This window comes from Halichoeres trimaculatus, unplaced genomic scaffold, assembly GCF_033239565.1.
Source record: "Halichoeres trimaculatus isolate MK-OKI-2021-1 unplaced genomic scaffold, fHalTri1.1 fHalTri1_scaffold_11, whole genome shotgun sequence".
Taxonomy (NCBI): domain Eukaryota; kingdom Metazoa; phylum Chordata; class Actinopteri; order Labriformes; family Labridae; genus Halichoeres; species Halichoeres trimaculatus.
The window spans coordinates 6,771,070-6,790,969 of NW_027437189.1; the positions used below are offsets into that span (position 1 = coordinate 6,771,070).

The following is a 19,900-nucleotide window of genomic DNA, read 5'->3' on the forward strand; positions in this document are numbered from 1 at the left end:
GCTTTCAAGATAATGAATAGTGGGAGAATTTTGAAAGCAGTAGTTGCATTTATTTTACATCACATTGAGTTAAATTTAGCTACATTTTATACTGTCATACAGGTATATCTGGCCCTTTGAGGGCAACTGTTGTGCTGACATGGCCCTTAGGGAAAATGACACTGATTTGTGTACCTGTCATGGAATGTAAAAAAATATCCCTGACTTTATTAAAAATCAAAGTGTAATCTGAATAGAAAAAAATATAATTTCACTTCATTTTTACCAGAGCCTGGTTGTAATACTGTATTCCTGCCAGACTATAGGGCTATATTCCTGTGGCTATGGGACTCCTTAAGCTGTTTGTTGACTGCTTTACATAGTAGTAGAATAAAAACGATAACTGTGCTGAATAGCAAAAGAAGACAAAAAACACTAATCCCCCAGAGGATGCCATTGACTATCCAAATGTGTTAGCTAAAAACATTGATGTAGTCTCTGTAATGTCACTTGTTTCTGACGGGGTATTCTGAGGCCCAGTGATCCCGACACCGTCTTGAAAATGTTGACTTAGCCTGGCTTTTAGTCACCAAGAAACAAAAAGAAAGATGGAACTAGAAGGGACTTTTAGCCGCCTAGCAAACAGCTACAAGTTACAAATCTGACAACTATTAAGCGCAACTATTAGCATGTATGCTACGAGTTGATGCAAACCATCTTTTAAACCAGTTTGAAAACTTGCACTTTCAGCTGTAAAAACATCTATTTTTCCATAAACTGATTTCTAAATAGTCACACAGTGTCTGTGACATCACCCATCTGTTTCTGACACACAGTTTTGAAGCCAATCGTCAATAGAGGGCATACTGGAAAACTGAACTCAACCTATCCACCTGTCAGTAGAGTCTGCCATTGTCTTATAGGGGCAAACATTTTAAGTTTAGTAACTTAAAAAATAAAGAGTTACAGAAAAGATTACTGTGTTCAGATAGAGAATTTAGCCATTCAGAGCTGTTTTTGGAACTGGGCTGTAAATATATTTATTAAAACTTAGAAAAAATAATGTCATTTTTAAAAAGCTTGTGTAGTTTGTGATGTTTTGGCAGCCTGACTTAAACTGAATCTGTAGAACTGCAGTTCTGAACACTTCCACATGGGTTTCATTTCTCACAGCTGTTGATTGTAGCATGACTTCAGTGTGCGACCTAATGGGGACTGCTTTGCTTTTGCAGCCAGCCTCAAATGAAGTGCAGTCTTTTGAACCTTCTCATTGGCTCAGTTTTTTTAATGCTCAGAGTTTTCAGAAAGTTTCACACAGAATAAAAGAGTGAATGGAACATTTTTTTAATTTAATGTTTGTATTCGTACAGACATATTGAGACATTGATTTGTTGTCTCTTACAGTTTTAGAAATTAAAAACAGGGATGGGTTTCTTATCATATAAGTTCTTAGTTGCACTCTAATCCTTATTTGTCCCTCCTAGTCGGCCACTTACAAAATCCTCCCTTTCTTCTGCATTCATAGTTGAAGAATTCCCTTCAGGGTCCTTGAAACTAAAGGAATTCCTGGCTCAAGCTGCAGTGACGTTCCTCCTATTAGGGAATGAGAGACGGGGTTGATAGGAGACTTTAGGGTCTTCTGCGCACATCTGGAAGCAGAGGATCTGGATTAAGACCAAAAAGAAGGGTGTGTTTCATGACTGCATGACAGCCAAGGTGTCGTCTCTGTGGTCTGGGCGGAGGTCGAATGCAAATCCCCAGAGCCAGAGCTGACGTGTTTCCCCCCTTTTGCATGATGTTAGAAGCCTCACAGCTATCTGACAGTACAGCACATGTGTGCAGAGGGGAGGAGCTCCCTGAGGAGACTTTAAGCAGCTGCTGTCCCCGGTTTGTACTCCGACTGCGCCCGTCCAGTCCACTTCTATCTCGATTTTCTTGATTTTCCCCACCCTAAGTTGGAGTGCTGAAATAGGAGGAACAGTGAGATGTGTGGGAAGTGTTGAAGAGAGCATTAACAGCATGAGAACTCACCTTCTTCGGTGTGCTCATACACGGGATGTATTCCTGTGCAAATGTTTGTAAATGAAGCAGAAGGAGATTAAAGCAGAGCGCTGTGTTTACAATCCACTCCTGTAGCGGACTGATGCATCTCACCTGATGTTAAAACAACCTTGTAAAAAGACAGCAGCCCATTAGGAAATCATTAGGAAATGGAAACTCCCTGATTTTATGTCTGTAGATCTAGCCTTGGACTCTGTTGGTTTGAATAACCCCATACTCACTGTAGTAATTGGGGAAGGAGACTCCCGAACAAAGCAGCATCTTAAGACGCAGGTCCAACCAAAACAAGAGCGGTCAGACAATCACACAGTAAAAGTAGTAGGAGTTTCTTGACCCTGGTCAGTTTAAGTAATACAGTCGTTCTCTGTGGGATTTTTCTCAGACTGAGACAAGAAAGGAATCATTTAGCAGCAGAGATGCTGACATCAATCAAATCTGCAGTGGCCCTAAAACTAACTCACAAAATGAACTCTTCAGGATCGACAAACAACAAAACTGAAAGTTTAAGAGCGTATAAAAATGTGTTCAGGGTGTGTCCGTCTATGATGTCAACAGCAGAAAGAACAACACTAAGTAGAGAGGAGGTTGGGACGCCGTGCAGAATGGCCTCCAAATCGCTTAAACACAGATCAGATGTTGAAACTGCAAAATCGTTTTTGCTTTATGAGAAATTTGATGACAGCAACAAGTTTCTTAAAAGTCTGGACAGGGACAATAAAGTAACAGCAGCTTCAAAAGTTGCTGATTGGGTTAATTTACATCAGTTAGAAGCATAACTGGGTTTAAAAGGGCAATCCAGAGAGGCTGATTTTATAAGAAGTAAAGAATAGGAGAGATTCACATCCATGTGAGAGACTGCGTGAGCAAAATAAGTCAACAAGTCAAATATTCACAGGTTTTTAACACAGATGTAAATCAAAAATTTTGGATGTTTAAAGTAAATGTGTGAAGGATTTTAAACCACTTCTTTTTTATGTTGTAGAAATCCCAGAATCTACCCAAAACAGTCCTTTTAAAAAGAGAAACATGACATCTTCACAAGATCTTAACGAGACTTGCTGAAATGATGATGTCATCTTAAAGGGATAGCCAAACTGTTTTTGAAGGCCTGTAAGTCTGCCCACAACAGGCCTCCAGAGTGCTGGCCAATCAAAGGGAAGGGGGTTTGAAAAGTGGGGAGCCTTAAGGCTGATTTATGCTTGACATGTCCATGGGTCCACTCGGCTTTGCACAGACCAATTACGTCTTTTTTTACACCTACGCCCCCTCATGAGGTCCCTTTCACATGGAAAATTTCCTCACCATGCACATTTGAAAATTTCTAACCTGCTGGACGGAGGCATCTGTACAGGCATCTGTATGACTCTTCACACAGAGATCACCGTCATAGTCCAGTGGTAAATAATTCATGGCCTGAAATTGCTGCCACCCTCAGCAGAGAAGAGAAATTGGTTTAAAGAACCTGGAAAAATCTCCGGGACAGATATGTGATGTTGTTAACAAAGCCAAACTACTTTGACTCTCATTGAGTACTCTGGTAGACAAAGTTTGTGATACACTGCCCCCTGCAGGTTGGGAATGTACACGGACACTGCGTGTGGAGTTAAAAAGCATAAAAGCCTCACGCATTCTGTCGCGCGGATCTAGTTCGTCTGAATTCTGCGTTTACACGGCAGCTTTTGGTAGATCTCCACAGAAGTAGAGTTTGGTCGATCATCTGGCATATTGACAGATACAAATAGCAGATTGAGCAACACATGCACGATATAATAGTCTGCTACGATCATAACAAAAACGCTGGCTTGCTGTTGACACGGCAAGTTTTTAAAAGTTTGCATTTTAGGTCGATAAAAAGCATTTCCTTTGTAAATGAGAGGCTGAAACACAACAATACTTTTGCATTTCATCCTAAAACTGATGTCGTGTGATGGTGCGTTTCAGACAGAAGCTAAAAAAAGGGTTTTCTAAAACACCGGTGCAAGGCAAATGTGTTTTTCTTTTTAGATGTGAATCATGTAAAGTTATAACAGGGTACCAGAGGGACATTAAAGTCCCCTCACTGAAACACAATACCCCCTCTTTAATTTATGAGGGTTTGTCTGCAGTATGGGAGTACTACACCGTTCTTGAGAAAGATCAGTGATGTGCAGTTTGCAAGACATGTTCCAGAGACTTTTCAGAAGCACTTTAAAGGAAGAGACTGTTTTTTAAACGTGAAATAATTCAATCTCACAGCTCGCACAAAAAAGAAACAGACTCAAAGAGCTACAAAGAAATGACGCCAGAAACTTTAGTATCAGAATCAGCTATTTGCTGAACTTTTATTTCAAATATCTGTGTCAAGTCTGATTTTTTGCTGCATCTCTCGAAAGAAAAATAAAAAGTGATCAATCAAAGAATTTTTTCTAGCCTGACTGACTTTATTAGAGCATTTAAAAGAATTTTTCACAGCTCTCCAGCCTTGTCAATGGGTGTGTCAGTCAACGCATGAGGGGGAGTTTGAAGGCTTCTCCCCTGTGAGGAGGAGGGTTGAAAGAAGACTGTCTGGGAGGAACAGAGCTGAATAAAAAACAAGGAATCTGGCTTTCAAAACATCTTCACTAGAACGATGATGAGTCACAGTCTTTCTCCTCGTATTATCATCTCTCTTAACCCTGAGTTCAAGGAGCTGAAGCCTGAAACGCATCAGTTACTCATCTTTTTATGGGTTTGTGTCTTTTTTTCCATTAGTTATTTCATGGATACTGTTCACAAACTCAAGCTGTAACTGATTGAGTTCACTCAAGGTTTGTCGTGACCTTTCTTCATTAATTTCTCAGTATATATAAAGCTGTCAGATGTGAAATTCTTGACAGTCTTCCAAGAGATTAGCATTCTGTATTTATGAGCCTGATATTCAATATGTTGACAGTGTAACTGAATTTAGGAGCAGCTTAAAATCCCTGGATATTTAAAGTGTAGGTTGTAAAGGAAAGAAGCTCAGTAGCTGCTACATCCAGCAGCATGTCAGAAACACCACTTGTGGTCGTGTAAACCTCCCGAGACACAGCAAAACAATTGTTAGTGGCTTTGTGTGCTAAACGTGTAAACACACGAAGCATCAACCAACATTTGTCATTCACTGGTGCAGACTTGGCCTTTGTCCTTTGTTTTATTGCTGTGAATTTGTGGAACCACAGGCTGAAAAAATCTGCTTTAAACCTGACACTCAGCCTCCTTGGCTCGTACTGTATCCTCTCTTTAACCTATGATTTAGTTCCTTACATCTGGCTCCGCTACATAACCACACACCACGTCAAAGACTGGAACACCCAGGCTGGAAGCTTTAAGGAGGACAGCCAGGGCAGGAAGTCTTCATGATGTAGTTCAGAGTGAGCCCAGAGGTTACACAGTCTGCAGCCTCGGCCTCGTGCTCCCCTAACCTGTCAGAAACCCTCCAGAGACGGACGACTCTGGGTGTTATGTATGTTCCTCTGTGTTTGTGTTGAGTCTGAAGGCCCTTCGGCTTCATGTTGGCGCTGAGGGGCCGGACTGGAAACACACTGACATTTCTCACATAGCTGTCTGAAGTGTGTGTGTCCAGACCAATGGAGTGTTACAGTACATGAACTTTAAAATGGGGCAGAAGTTTTGGGCTGGCTTATTTTTAACTCCAACACATTAGAGGAGATTTAGCATCTTGGTCTGTGACTCAGATTTTTAAAGGATGCTATTTTGGTGCTGGAGTTCATCAAATACATTAAATATAAAACATTTTAAAGACTTAGAAACAAGGAATTAAGTCAAGGGATCATGTACGGTGATGGTGTGGTTGCGCAATTTAAAATTTAGACTCGGTGAGCCTGACCCTGACAAAAATTATATGGACCTCCTTTCTTTTAACTCACACTTACCCCCAAAACAGAAATTGTTAGGCAAAAATGTTGTTGACATTTCTGTCCTTTTAATAATGTAAATGTTTCAACTTGTAACGTTGTTGTTGTGTAAGAAACTTTCACCAGCTCTGAGTTGCCCGGATTGCAGGACAGAGTATTTCTTTACTTTTCCCTCTCAGAGATAGTCAGGATCCAATAGCTCCTCACATCGGTTCATTATTTTATTTTTATTTCTCCAAACATATTTGGAGAATTTGTGTTAGAGTGCACTTTTTTGCCACAGTGTCAACAGGCAGAGTTGAAATTTGTCCCTGGTGTCAAATTTTGCTGATGAGATCTAATTCATTCTTGTCATGGTGTTTTGACCAATCAGAATCAAGTGTTTTACACAGTCAGGTGAAGGGATGGGTACCTTTTACATTTGAAACGATACGGTACCGATGCCCGGTACCTGGCAATAGGCACCGGTACTCAGCGGTACCAATTTGTGGAACTTTTTTCGTGTTTATTTGGTAAAAAATATCAATTTGTTTGATAACTGATTTTTTTTTCTCAATTTAACACATTTATTTCTCAATATATAACCTTGCAATGCTGTGTTCATGTTCAGCATGGAAAATCACCTACTCTTCCACTCCCTCACAGTCACAAGGATGTGTTTAGGTACCTAAACATGGTACCTTTTGATTTTACATGAATCGGTACCCAGTACTTTTCATAGGATTCGGTAGGTACCTATAAAAGAACCTAATTTGGTTCCCATCCCTTGTCAGGTGATACTTATCACTTAATTTCTATGGAAAACACAGGATCCATTAACACATAATTGAGGTATGTAAAAAAAAGTCTTAATTGCTTTAAGGTTTAGGAGAAAGATCGTAGTCTATTTTTGATGATTCTGAGCTAATATTTATGCTAGTTACACAACAGGGCTGGGATGATATATTAGTCTTGAGATTCGATTCTCTCATGATTTTTGGGGTGTCAATTTCGATTTAAATTGCGATTCTTTGATATTTTCCGTGTAAAAAAAGTTTAAGGTTGATAACAATGTCTACAGACTATATCAGGAGACATATTTTCCCATACAATGCACATCACATTAGAGAGAAAAATTTCACCCTCTGCTGGAGAAAAGTGGTAACTTTTTTCCAATCCAGTTTATAAACTAAGACTGAAATGAAGAATTTTGATTTGAAAAAAAAAAGAGTTTTTTTGACAAAGAATCCCGAATTTGATATTGCCAGACAAAAAAATCCCAAAGTATCGTTTTCTGTTTTTTTCCCTTGCTACACAAGTTGTGTACATCACATAACTATTGCACTGTATTAGAAGCAAGTGGACGTACAAAGTGTATCATAGGCTACTTTTTGTTTTAAATGGGATTGAACCAAAGTGTTTTTACTGAAAGTTCTGTGTTTCTTTGGCCATTTTAGGTCATCTTTTAATTAGACAAAAAAACAGTGATAAGTTTGTTGTTTTGCAGTGCCAAGTAGATAAATTGAGCTGATTGGCAGTTTCTGCAGATACTGCAGGCTGTCTCATCAGTGTGGCTGCTATTGAACAAACTTATCATATCTCTAAAAGCTGACGTTTCCCATCCTAAATGACAACATTAAAACTGTCGCTGGGTAGAGTTTAATTTAAATTTTACTTTGTCATGTAGGATAATGCTGTTTAATATTTCTTCTGATGAAAATATCACTTATGTTTTGAAGCCTGAAGTCGACCACTTGTGGGAAAAGTGTGTCTCCAAAGAGAAGGACCCATTCATTTGAATGCTTTATACGCTCTAATAAATTGGTCAAAACTTTAAATCATATGTAATTTTCTCTCAGTCATGTGTATTAAAGTTAAACTGGATAGAAATTGAAGTGATTTGAAAACATTCCACTGATACTTTTCGTCCTCGTAAAACCTTTATATAAAACAGAGGTACTCTGTTAACCGAGCGGGATGGAGGCTAAATATTTTTGTCCCACAATATAAAACTATCAAACATAAAAGTGAAAGCCAAAGCCAATTAGCTGAAAAACATAGTGAAACATTAGGATTTACCTCCACTTGGACCAGTTAAAACGCAGCATTTGACCAGCTTTGGACGACACTCAGGCAGCCGACGCCACGGTCCAGACAAAACCCAGTACCTTTTGTTGGCGTGCTGACAACCCTACAGTGAGTTATTTCAGAGTGTGTTTGAGGCAGACATGTTTACAGGATTGCAAATTTGTGTTTAGTGAAGTAAATAACCGTAGTGGTGCAGCAAACACATATTTCTGTGATTGCAGAATAGTTTTGGTTAGGTTTGAGCTGTTTACACACACTTTATTGGTTTCCATGAGGAGGAAAGTGGTGGCGGATAAATTGGATTTTATTGCTGTTGTCCACGTTAGCTTCTTATTTACACTGAAAATCAGTTTCTTTGTAGTTGTTTGACAGTATGATCCCATCTGAGGGGTGCTGCTTTTGTTTTCTGCTTTGCAAGTAGCATCATGATCCAGTAGACAGTGTTTGATATGCTGTATTACATGTTTCTCTCTTTTTTTATATATATAAATCCCACATCAGACTTTTAGTGGTAACCTGAGGATGTGATCCGTCCATCTGCTGAGGAAAACCTGACATGAACTCAGAAATGTTTTCCCACTTTTCTTGACCTTCTTCTGCCTGAAAGGTTTTAGCACCACCCAACTTAATCCCGAAGATTATTACAGGAACATGATCACCCCTGCAGGAAGGCTGGGTAGTCGCAGGGCGATGACCTTTTGACTGGGCTGTTTGTGTGCACAGGTTACAGACAGCCAGACTTCACCCATCTGTGACCACTTATTAATACAAGCCACCAAGAATGCTTCTTTGGGTTGGGCATGAGGTCGGGTTCATTAGGCCAAGCTTTTCAAACAAACCTTGGTCGTCCCACCACAATGGAAGGACTCCTCCATCGGGCGTGTGCAGGAAATTTTATCCCAAAATACCCCACATCTTCCCTGTCTCCTTTGTAGACCTTCTCTTCTGTTTTGCTCTGTCTCCCAAAGTGACCTCATGGCTGGGACCAGGGTTCAGGTCATGTTGGTGTTTGACTAAGAGGAGGCTACGCATTAGTTGGTGACTGGTTGGAGTCAGTTGGACCAATGTCAAGGTTGAGCTGCACCAGCTGTGGAGAAAAACTTTAAACACCATGAAAGGATAGATGCACACACGTTGGTTTTTATTTCTTGAATCCAGTTATAGTTGTCTTGAGCAGCTCTAACGGCTGAAATACACTGCATGTGTCTGCAGTTTACCATTGTACGGTTTTGAAGCAGCAGTTGTTCAGCCAGAGCCTACGCAGTAGAGAGTGAGGGATTCTGGGAGAATCTGAGTGGAGCCGGGTGACAAAAATAATAATAATTATTTTTATTTCAAGAGTCTTATCACTTCTTGACTCTACCTCCCAACATTTTCTACAATCCCCGAAAAAAATACACAAGAACAGCAGCTGTCAGTCATCGTTAAACATGATACAAAACCTCGTTTTTAACCTCTTATAACGAATGAAAATAAAACTTTTCGGAAAAAAGACGACCTGAATACAAGGCAGCAAAATAATATTTTCAAATCACCACAACATTCAGTGTGAGAAACATTTTAACAGGTGTATTAATTTTTGTAAAGTTTGACCACTGCCCATCTGGAATGACTGGAGAGCCAGGTTTTTTGACCTATACTGCAGCCAGCCACCAGGGGGAACAGTTTTTGTGGCAACCTCACTTTGAGCCAAGCAAGATTACATCCATTTTTTTTTTTTTACAGTCTATGGCTGTGACGCATAAATTCAGCAAAGGGACAATCAAGCATAACAGGATACCTGGCAATCGGTACCGGTACTCAACAGTACCAATTTTTAGTATTTATTTGTGTTTATGTGGTATTAAATATCAATTTGTTTAAAAATAAAATTTTAAAGTTTTTCAATTTAACATTTTTATTCTTCAATATATAACCTTGCAATGCTGTGTTCATGTCCAGCATAGAAATGTGCCTACTCTTCCACTCCCTCACAGTCACAAGGATGCATTTAGGTACCTAAACATGGTATCTTTTTGGTTTTATGTGAATCGGTGCCCGGTACGTTTGACAGAATTCGGTCAGTACCTTTAAAAGTACCTAATTCGGTACCCATCCCTGGTCATGACCCAGTGACTTTCAAAATAAAACAAACTGTTTTGCCTTTAGGAGAACATCCTTCTGAAGCTTTGATGATCACCTTGAGATAATCCATATAAATCAAGATTCTGAATCCAGATTCAAAAAATTGTAATCCTCTTGTTTTGACATTTTTATTTATGCTTAATTTTTTTCATAATTAAGAATGCTCCTAATCGCTCAATTGTTGGGGTTAATGGTGCGAACACGCCCATAATTAAAGATATAAAGATACAAATATTTGTATAAGACATTGGCTGTCCATGTTAGACATGGGCAGAGTTTCAAACTGTGGAGTGAGTGTGTGTTGGAGTAACCACAGAATGACACTGACGGCGAAAATGCTCCAGTCTTACTCTGAATCAGACACGTCTGTATTCAAGTCTGTCGACTCACACTGGATCTGCTCCTTTGTGGTCTGGCTGCGCCCCTGCTCCGACAGGTTGCAGCAGTTACACAAGCCTTCTAAATCTGACGCGTCACTTTACAAGAAGCGTACAGAAACCACCTTAAAATGCCAAGTGACTTTCAAAATAAAATCCAGATTGTGTTTAACTTGACTTGAACTTTTTCAGACATCCAAACTAGATAAATAAACACCAGTCAGCCTAAGACAGCAGCTTTGTTGCTTTGCAGCAGTGGAGGAGACTTCTAGAGTGCTGTGTTCCACAGAGTTGGGGGCTTAGAGAGAGAAGCGTTTCAGACAGGCATTACTCTTAGTGTTTTCAAAACAACAAACCTGAGATAAGTCAAAAAATTTTCTAATTGTAAAATATGTAAATTTACGTAACAGGGACAAGGGACAATACGAAGCCTCTTTGTGTGAGTCGCAGAAAATTTCTCAATGGCTGTAGCACAAAGCAAGAAAACTCCATCCAAAGCCACATACAGCTTTGAAAACACAAAATAAATTATGGGAAATGTAGTTCAAAATGCTAGCGCAAAATTATGCCTCAAGTCAAACTTTCAATATAAAAGATAACAAGAGGTTGTTTTTTTTTCTGAACAGCAGGATGAGGACTGTAAACTGGCAGAAGCAGTAATTCCTGCCTGCCTTGGAAAGTGTTTATTCTTCTGATGAAAGTGTCTCAGACTCACGTGTCCTCTCCTCCATGCAGATGGCGTGATGTGTCAAGACGATGCACCCGATGCCACAGATGCACCTGCAGCTGATACATCTGTTGCAGCTGATGCAGGTAAGAGCTTTTAAGACTTCAGATCTTAAAACAAATTTATGTTTCTTTATGTTATACCACTGAGCATCTATCAATGAGCGTGACATCATAAAAACATCATCCTAAAATGAAAAGCCCTACCAGTGTCTTTGTTTAACAGCATTGCCCTTGTTTTGTTTTCTCATCAGCAGACGCTGCAGCCACCAGTGGAGCTCCAGCTGTCACAGCCGTCCCCGATGCAGGTGACACAGCCGCCCCTGATGCAGCAGCAGACTCTGCTGCCACCGCTGCTCCTGGAGATGTAGTGTTAGCAGCAACTGTCATAACTGTTGCAATCAATCCAAGTGGGACTGACGCCCCTGACTCCCCCCCTGCAGCTCCAGAAGAGCCCAAAGTGGTCAAATTAGTTGTGGTGAGTTTAGAAGTTTGCACTGGCACTCAAATAAAGACACACGTCACTGTTTACACATTTGAGCAGATGTTTCTGTAAAGACCAAGTGTTAACTATGAACGGCTGATGTTGTGGTCAATTTTCTTTCAGCCTGATGTGACGTGTGTCGGGAAGGACGACATCCCTGAAAGTGCTGTCAAGGTTTCAGTGGACACCACTGACTGTGTGAGTAAGAATACAACTCAAATATCTTAAAATGTGATTCTGAAAACCAGAGCTACAATCCTCACCTTCTAAAAGTTTTTTCTTATCACAATTCCAAATTTTTGCATGTGAATCAAAAATAAGGATTCAAAGCCTTTGTGTATTTACACAAAGTCAAGTGTGTTTACATACACAGTGAAGTCAAGCTACAGTTAAAGCTTCACTAAGCCATTTGGTAAGACTCCTGTCCTATACTATACGCAAGCAGAAAGCCCCGGCTATAAGAGATGAAGCCACTCAAAAGTGAAAAAAAAACTGCAGTTCTATCACACTCCACTAGGCTTGCTGCAGAGAGAACGTAAACCACATACACACCTACTCAAAAATGCTGACTTTCGCCCAATCAGAGGCACAGCTCAGCTGACGGATACCTTTTGTGTATCTGATTGTCCTGATACCTGATTTGTTGATCACCTCTTCTTGATTTTACTTCCTTTCTGCCTCTACTGTTGACGTTTTTAATACATAGCTTCCTGTTCTGTATTAATCTTTGTGATCTCAGGAACATCATCCAGTTTTAAGAAGGATTTATCTTTTTGAATGTTTTTGTTTGAAAGCAGTCGTCATAACTAAATTTATAGTTTCAGGTATATATTTTTTCTATTTTGCTTAAGAAATGAATATGACATAACAAATGTGACAAGAGTATGTAACATCATACGATATGCTACATCTAATACAGAAGACAGCTGATGACCTCTGCAGTTATGTGCCCAGAAAAAATATTCGTATTGGCTAAATGAGTTGATAAATCTTGGCATATCAGATATTGTCGAAAAATCAAATATTGTGCATCCTTAATTAATCTTGTTCTAATGACGTGTCAAAGCCTGGTGTGCAAACTGTGGAGCATGCAAAGACAACTGAGGTTTGTAATGCAGAAGAAAATATATCATTAACTACAGTAACCAATTGACAAAGATTCATGCACATAATCTTGAAGTCCAGCTTCAGTCAGTCTTGATCTGAGAGCAGAGGTTTTTTTTTTTTTTTTTTTAATCTGAGATTTTAATTTGCAAATTTCAATATCAACTTTAGTGTTTAAAAAGTTAGCACTGGTGCAAATCTAAAACATCAGTTCACACATTTATTTTGATCTCTTAATTCCAAAATGTTTTTGAATTCTAAAAGTTAGGTTAAAAATGGCATAATTTGATGATGAATTCAAAAAATTTACTTCAGGAGATTTAAAATGTTGCAGATGCACTGGAAAAAACTGAAATCTTATCAAGTGTTTTTGTCTTATTTTCAGTAGAAAATGTCTTTTAGACGTAATACGAGCCACATTCACCTGACCAGTCCTGGAAAATGTCTTATTTCAAGTTATTTAAAGACAAAATGAGGTCTGAAAACCAGAATTGCCAGTGAAACAAGAGAAAAAGTTCTTGTATTAAGACATTATTATCGAGTTTCAAGCAAATTTTCAAGCAATTTTTACTGGTTCCTTTGGCAGACTTTTCTTTACTTGTTTCAAGAAATTCAGACCTCATTTTGTCTTTAAACAACTTAAAACAAGACATTTTTCTGGACTGAGCAGTTGAATGTGGCTCATATCAAGCATGACGGGACAATTTTTAACCTAAAATAAGACAAAAACACTTGATAAGATTTCAGTTTTTTTGCAGTATCTCTTTAAAAAAAAGATAAGATAACACTTTTGGGATATCAAGGGAAGAATTTGGTTGTTGCAGCATCACAGTCATATGCAAAAAGAATAGAGAAAAAATAGAGTCATTTAAATAAATCAAAATGTATTAAATAAAATGAATAAATTATAAAAAGATAATCCTAATGTTAAAAATAATAAGATATTTCTTTCAACTTTTACACTGATCCCCAAGACAAGACACTTCCTAAGACAATTATGGCCCCTGGGAAAAAAATATCAATTTTTTTTGTTACTAGTTTGTCCGAGAAAAAGTCAGAATTCTGACCAAAAAGACACAAAGTAACAAAAAAATAGACTTCCTCTTTTTTTTCCCAGTTGCCTCATCCTCTTCTGTAGTTCCCACTCAAAAAGAAAAGTGCTTTTATCTGCAACTTTTTTTTTTAGTACATTTTAATTATAAACTCATTGCAGCTGAAGAATCAAGAGCGTCTGGAGTTTTTCTCATAAATATATTTTCAGTTTTAGAGGCACAAATTTTGCTTTGAAAATCTTTGTGTGATTACATAATGAGTGCAAACAAAAACACAATAAATTCAAAGAAAATGTCGTATTCCTCTGAGAGGAAAAGATGAATAAGTTTTAAAGAGTTACAGTTGGAAATGTGGACTCGATAAAAGCTGCTCTTTTCTCAGACATTCCTCAGGCGCCGTAAATCAAAAGATTGTGTTTGTGACGGAGACAAATGAAGAAGAGGGCTGATGTTTCCTCTCTGGGACCTTTCGGACAAAAGGAGGGTGCGGCTTCAAAGTCAGTTTTTAATATTGGTGGATGTGATTATGAGGTGTTTCATTCACTAGAGAAAAATCTAAACTTTGCAAAATATCAGATAGCAGCCACTCTTCTTTTGCCTCATACGCTTGTAAGAAAAGTTCCTTAAGCTCATCAAAGACTTTATGTTTGAATCGTACGATATGTTGGTCCAGATGCAGAGAGAGGAAGCAGCAGGTCAAAACCCAGCCCACAGACTTCACTGAGCCTCTATATGGGTCATAACTGTATCATCCAGAGAGCCAGCACCATCTGCAGAAGTCATCTGTCCAACTCAACCTGAAACTAAACATGAACTACGGCGCCAGAATCCCCGGCCAGCTGATGCATGGCTCTGAATACATGTAGGAGAAACAAGAAGAAGGAAAGAGTGGGTGAAAGTCCTGAATCAGTGGAACCGGTTTAATAAAACCAAGATGCTCTGATGTAGTGGAAAACAAAAAGAGGTTTGCTTAATACTGAAATCCCAGAGCTGTCAGTGATTATGTAAGCCAGTGTCTAATACGACAAAATAAAAACATGCTTTGCTTTCAGCATATTTAATCTGACTTTTTAACGTGTGTTTATTCAAATAAAGTTCTGCTTTGACTTATCTGAACCTCCACCATGAGGCCGCATAAGGTGAAGCAAAGCCGCGCCTGAGACAATGCTGCCGGATTCCTGAGATTAGCATGTTATGGGTCACAAGTGACACGCTAACAGATGGAGGAGAGTGGAGGAGAGGATTGGTTCCAGTGGGGTGATTTTGCCGGAGATTCTTCCTCCCCACCTCAAAATATTTGGATGTCATCGCAGAGTCCAGCTGGTCCACTCCCTGCTAGCTTCGAATTCAGGGGGTTTCGCTCATAGTGGTCTCCAGGGAGCCCCGAAAGCTGTCTGGATCACATTACATGAAATGAAAACAGTGTTCCCAAAGTCTCTAAGCTTCAAATTGTGCAACGAGGTGATATCATAGTTCAGGGCTAAGGTGGGGAGGGAAAAAAAAAAAAGGTGTGGTCAGAAAGTTTTCCATCCAACTTGCATTTTGTCTCCATTACGCACTCAGGGGCCACACTGCGCCGATGATCAGTGAGGAAAAACTCAGTTAACATCTTTGTTTGATCATCTGAGAGTGATGAAAGAACGTCTTCATGTGTTGTGTGAAAAGCTGTAAATGATCTTTTTTTTTTCTACAGGAAGCAACAAAACGCATCATCCAGGATAATCCAGCCGGCTGGTGCAGCAAAGAAAACTGTAATCTAAAGATCGCCCAAGAGGGCAAAAAGCTCAGCGTGGTCAGTGATGATGGTGGGTGTTTGTTTTATTTCAACACATCCTTCTGCTTTGTTATCACAACAAAAACAGCAACTGTGCTTCATACAGTGAAAAGACCTTTATATTTCTAACATTTATTTGCCCTGCAGCGAAGCTGGCTACCTTGGCTGATGCTTTCCAGAGCGCCGCTTTGAAAGAAAAGGTAAGAGAGGTTGAAGTTCTACTCACTCGAATGTGATCTTGTTTTTAAGTTTCCAGAAATAAAGGAGGCACAGCTGACATTATCAAGCCTGAACTTTTATATCCAGGAGGGATGAGCATTTCAGGCAGAAAGTACTACTTGATAGTTGGTTGAAAACAATGGTTTTCTTTGAGCCTGATTGTTTGAATGTGTCTCTGAGAGGCTCCTGGTGTTACAGTTTAATAGGTGACCCTGTAAACTGGAGACCTTCAGCTGAACGTGTCAGCAGAGATTCAGTTTATAACAGTTGTTGTCAAAGTCTTCGGATTAATCCAGTTTGGTTTTATATATGAGTCAAATATCCTCTTTGGATAAGTATTTAAAGGGGCTGTGAGGACTTTAAAAGTGATCTTGAAGAGCAGAAGAAAGCTAAACAGGAGAGTGATACAGCCTGAGCTAAAGGCTAACATATGGGCTAATCTGTTTGTGCTAATGTTGACTCCAACCCACAGTCAGCAGTTATTCTGCAGTGGTCTGTTCAAACTTGAGAGTCTATCAATAAAATGAAGAGTGAGGTTTCGTTAGCTCTGATTGGTAGATGACTGGCAGGACATAACCAGGATTTACTAACGTTACACATTATAGGCATGTCTTAGAGCACTGGACTGCCAGCTGTGCTAAATATAGACCTCTACTAAACTATTTACAAACTGACAGTGTTTACTTGTTGTCTCGTTAGCCTACAGATTCGTCAGAGCACCGGGCTGCTGATAGCACTACATTTTTACTAGCTGACGCATTTCGAACCTTAGCGCTATGTAACTGTACTGATAAATACCTTACCTCGGCGCACTGTATCCAATAAAAAGTTTTCTTGAACAAAGGAAATTTGTTTTGATCCAATCTCCATTTAATCCCAAAGCAAACACACGGCTCACTAAAAGTAATTTACGACAGTGTGCGGTGGCAAGCCAGTCTAGTTAAAACAGATCCTCTTCATAGCATCTTTAACAGTGATCTAAAGCAATTGAGAAGGATGTATCCTGCAGAAAGTCATACATCAGCAGGCTGTCTCTTATTAAAGCCATAACACCAGTCGATCTCAGTAGTCTTCATGCAGTCCAGTTTTTTTGCAGGTTGAAGCTGTTTCAGACTTTTTTAATAACCTTTTTAAACACATCATCACACAGATAATGGTGCCAGTTGCTCTTGTTTTTTGCTATACTATACTCTGGGTGATGTTTTACCAATGGACTGTAAAAAAAAAAAAAATGGAATGTCATCAAAAAACTGCTCCCCCTGGTGGCTGGCTGCAGTATAGGTCAAAAAATCCATCTCCCCAGTCATTCCAGATGGGCTGTGGTCAAACTTTAAAACATTAATACACCTCATGGAAATGTTTCTCATGTCTGATTGTTGTGATTTGAAGATATTATTTGGCTGCCGTGTATTCAGGTCGTCTTTTTTCTGAAAGGTTTCATTTGTATTAGTTGTAAGAGGTTAAAAACAAGTCTTTATGTCACGTTTAGCTGTGATTTACAGCTACTGTTCTTGTGTTTTTTTTATCTGGGATTGTAAAATATGTCAGGAGGGAGAGCCAAGAAGAGATTAGACTCTTAAAAGAAAAAAAAATATTATTATTTTTGTAACCCAGCTCCACTCAGACTCTCTCTGAGTCTCTCATAGCCTTGAAGACACATGCTTCATCTTCATCTCTTCCACTTGTTTGCAGCTTGGTGTGACAAATGTCGAGACCCCGTCTTCATCAGGCTCCTCTGTCCTGGCGGGGATCCTGGTCAGTGGTCTGCTCACCGCCATCGGAATCACCATCGGTTACTTTAAATGCCAGCGCAGGGGCGACGCCAAGGGAGTGAGACTGGTGAGGAAATGTCCTGCTCTGTACTTAATACTGCCTCTGAGCTTTATATGCTAATCTACATCTACAGGAGACACTTTATTGCTAGTGTTACTTCATTGTGATACTGATGTGAGCCACCCTCCACATGACCTGAAGATGTGTTATCATGCATCTGTAATTGTTTCACCCTGTGTTTGTAGGTTTGTGTAATCACATCCCTCATTAGAGACTCGGTAACACCACGTGCAGCCGTTTGCGGGCAGGGTTCATGTTTTACTACATCTGAAATCAAAACAGCACTGTTTCCTTCCCTCGGAGTGGAATGCTGCCAAGGTTTTAATTAGGAAACGCTGCTGGCTGGCTATCACAGAGAGTACAGAGAGACAGAGAGAAGGAGGGTGTTATCCAAAGACCCACACCCTGCTCTCCACTGCCTTATTCCTCTGCAGAGCTCAGCGTTTCATCTAGCAGCCAGACACAGCTGTATCATATGATGCAGACTACATTAGAGGAGGTGTGTTTGTGTGTTTAGGATTGATAGTGTGAGGGTGTCGGCTGATAGTGGACGCATTAGTTTACATACAGTATCTGTCCTAATGAACTCAGCAGTGCTCACTCTTCTCCTGAGTATCTTTACTTTATGCTTATGTTTTAAAATGTTTTCTAAGCTGGTTTTAACTGTTCCTACACCAGTGAGCTCGAACTGTGTAAATATGATAAGCACTGCCAGTTCCTTGATAAATAAAACACAAAGGATTAGCTAAGATGTGTCTCCCACACGCTGCGTTATCCTAAATATTGCATTAACGAGGCTACTTACTGAAGAATTCAAACATTTTAGGGCAAGTACTGATTCGATGAAGAGCTTTTCAGATCTAAAATGAAAATGTTTTTTTTTTGTTTATGGAAGAAAAGTGAAACAGCTTTTAGATGCCCAACATCCACCATCTGGTGATTGTATCTCATTACAATCTTATCACAAGGGGAAGGTAGAAACATAAAGAATATACAGTTTAAAGATCAGGAGGAAAACATGAACTATTGGGTTTTTCTGTTTTTAAGGGATTTATCCAATATCTGAAAAATCATTATACATCCGTAGACAATTTTAAACTAGATTGCTGCTCCAAATGATCAGGCGATGTCAGGGAAGTGATTAATCATGTGAGCTAAATCAAGGCCAAAAGTTTTGTAAATTTGGAAAAAAAAATAAAATAAAAACGAAAATTTAAAGTTTGATCCTGAATTCGAAGAAGTAAAACACTAAACTGAAATAAAAAATGAGCATAAGCAGTTATTTTTTAATCCAAAATAGTTTTATTCAGCTCTTTAATGTTTTTTTTCCTTTTTTTTCAGTTTTTACTATTTGTATATTTTAACATTTGAAGTGTTAATTTTTTCAATTTAATCAGGTTAATACACTGTACAGGGTCATATATCTAAAAATTCCTACATGTCCTGAAGGCAACATCACCAGGAAATGTTACAAGCTTTCTATGCTATGCTGTCAATCACAATTCCACACCCCTCTTGGTCAGGACCAGAAAAAAAAAAGATCTGAAAGTGGAAAAAAAAGTCTGACACCCCCCAAAAAAGAATTGAACGCAAATAAATTAATTAATTAATCTGAAAAAAAGAGAAAAATGCACCTGGAAACATTAACGCCTCAAATAAAGAAAACTGAAGAAAAAAAAGTTTAAAAAAATTTAAAAGCTGAATCAAAACTGTTTTTGGATTGAAAAATATTTGCTATTGCTATTTTTCTTTTTTCGGTTCGGTTTGTTTTTTTGTTTTTTTTAACTGAGGCTCAAACTTTACATTTTCAATTTCATTTTTTTTCCTGATGGTTTGCTTTCCAATTTTACAAAACTTTGGCCTTGATCTAGCTCCATAGTCATTTTGAGTTAATTTTGTGGGACACTGGTGTGTTTACATTTGCATTTCAAAAATTTCCAAGAGTTCACAGAACAAAAATGAAACTTAAGTATGCTCGGGTTACCTGGAGCATTAGCCAAGTCAGGTAATGATCATTGGACTAAACATAAATTCAAAAGTTAATGGTAAAATAAGCTGTTTGGCATTGACAGAGAAGATTTGACAATTTTTCATCAGTGCAACCCACATACTCAGCTCTGCTGCTCAAACAAATGCATCCTCCTTTTTAATGTGGTCCCATTTTCTATCAAAATAAGATCTATTACCAAGGAGCATTGTTACAACAAAGAAATTTCCTTACTCTT

At 38.9% G+C, this 19,900-nt stretch overlaps 1 protein-coding gene across 4 annotated transcripts in view; it reads left to right on the forward strand.

The window, feature by feature from the left end:
- Positions 1 to 19,900, forward strand: part of cd34 (CD34 molecule) — a 53,676-nt gene that overhangs the window by 32,516 nt on the left and 1,260 nt on the right. For 3 of the 4 annotated variants that reach the window (XM_074681905.1, XM_074681904.1, XM_074681907.1), the window contains 6 exons: positions 11,219 to 11,296; positions 11,464 to 11,687; positions 11,817 to 11,891; positions 15,543 to 15,654; positions 15,771 to 15,823; positions 17,535 to 17,681. In XM_074681905.1, coding sequence (XP_074538006.1) covers positions 11,219 to 11,296; positions 11,464 to 11,687; positions 11,817 to 11,891; positions 15,543 to 15,654; positions 15,771 to 15,823; positions 17,535 to 17,681 — 689 coding nt within the window. The remainder of the gene's footprint in view (positions 1 to 11,218; positions 11,297 to 11,463; positions 11,688 to 11,816; positions 11,892 to 15,542; positions 15,655 to 15,770; positions 15,824 to 17,534; positions 17,682 to 19,900) is intronic. The other variant, XM_074681906.1, reaches the window with a different exon arrangement.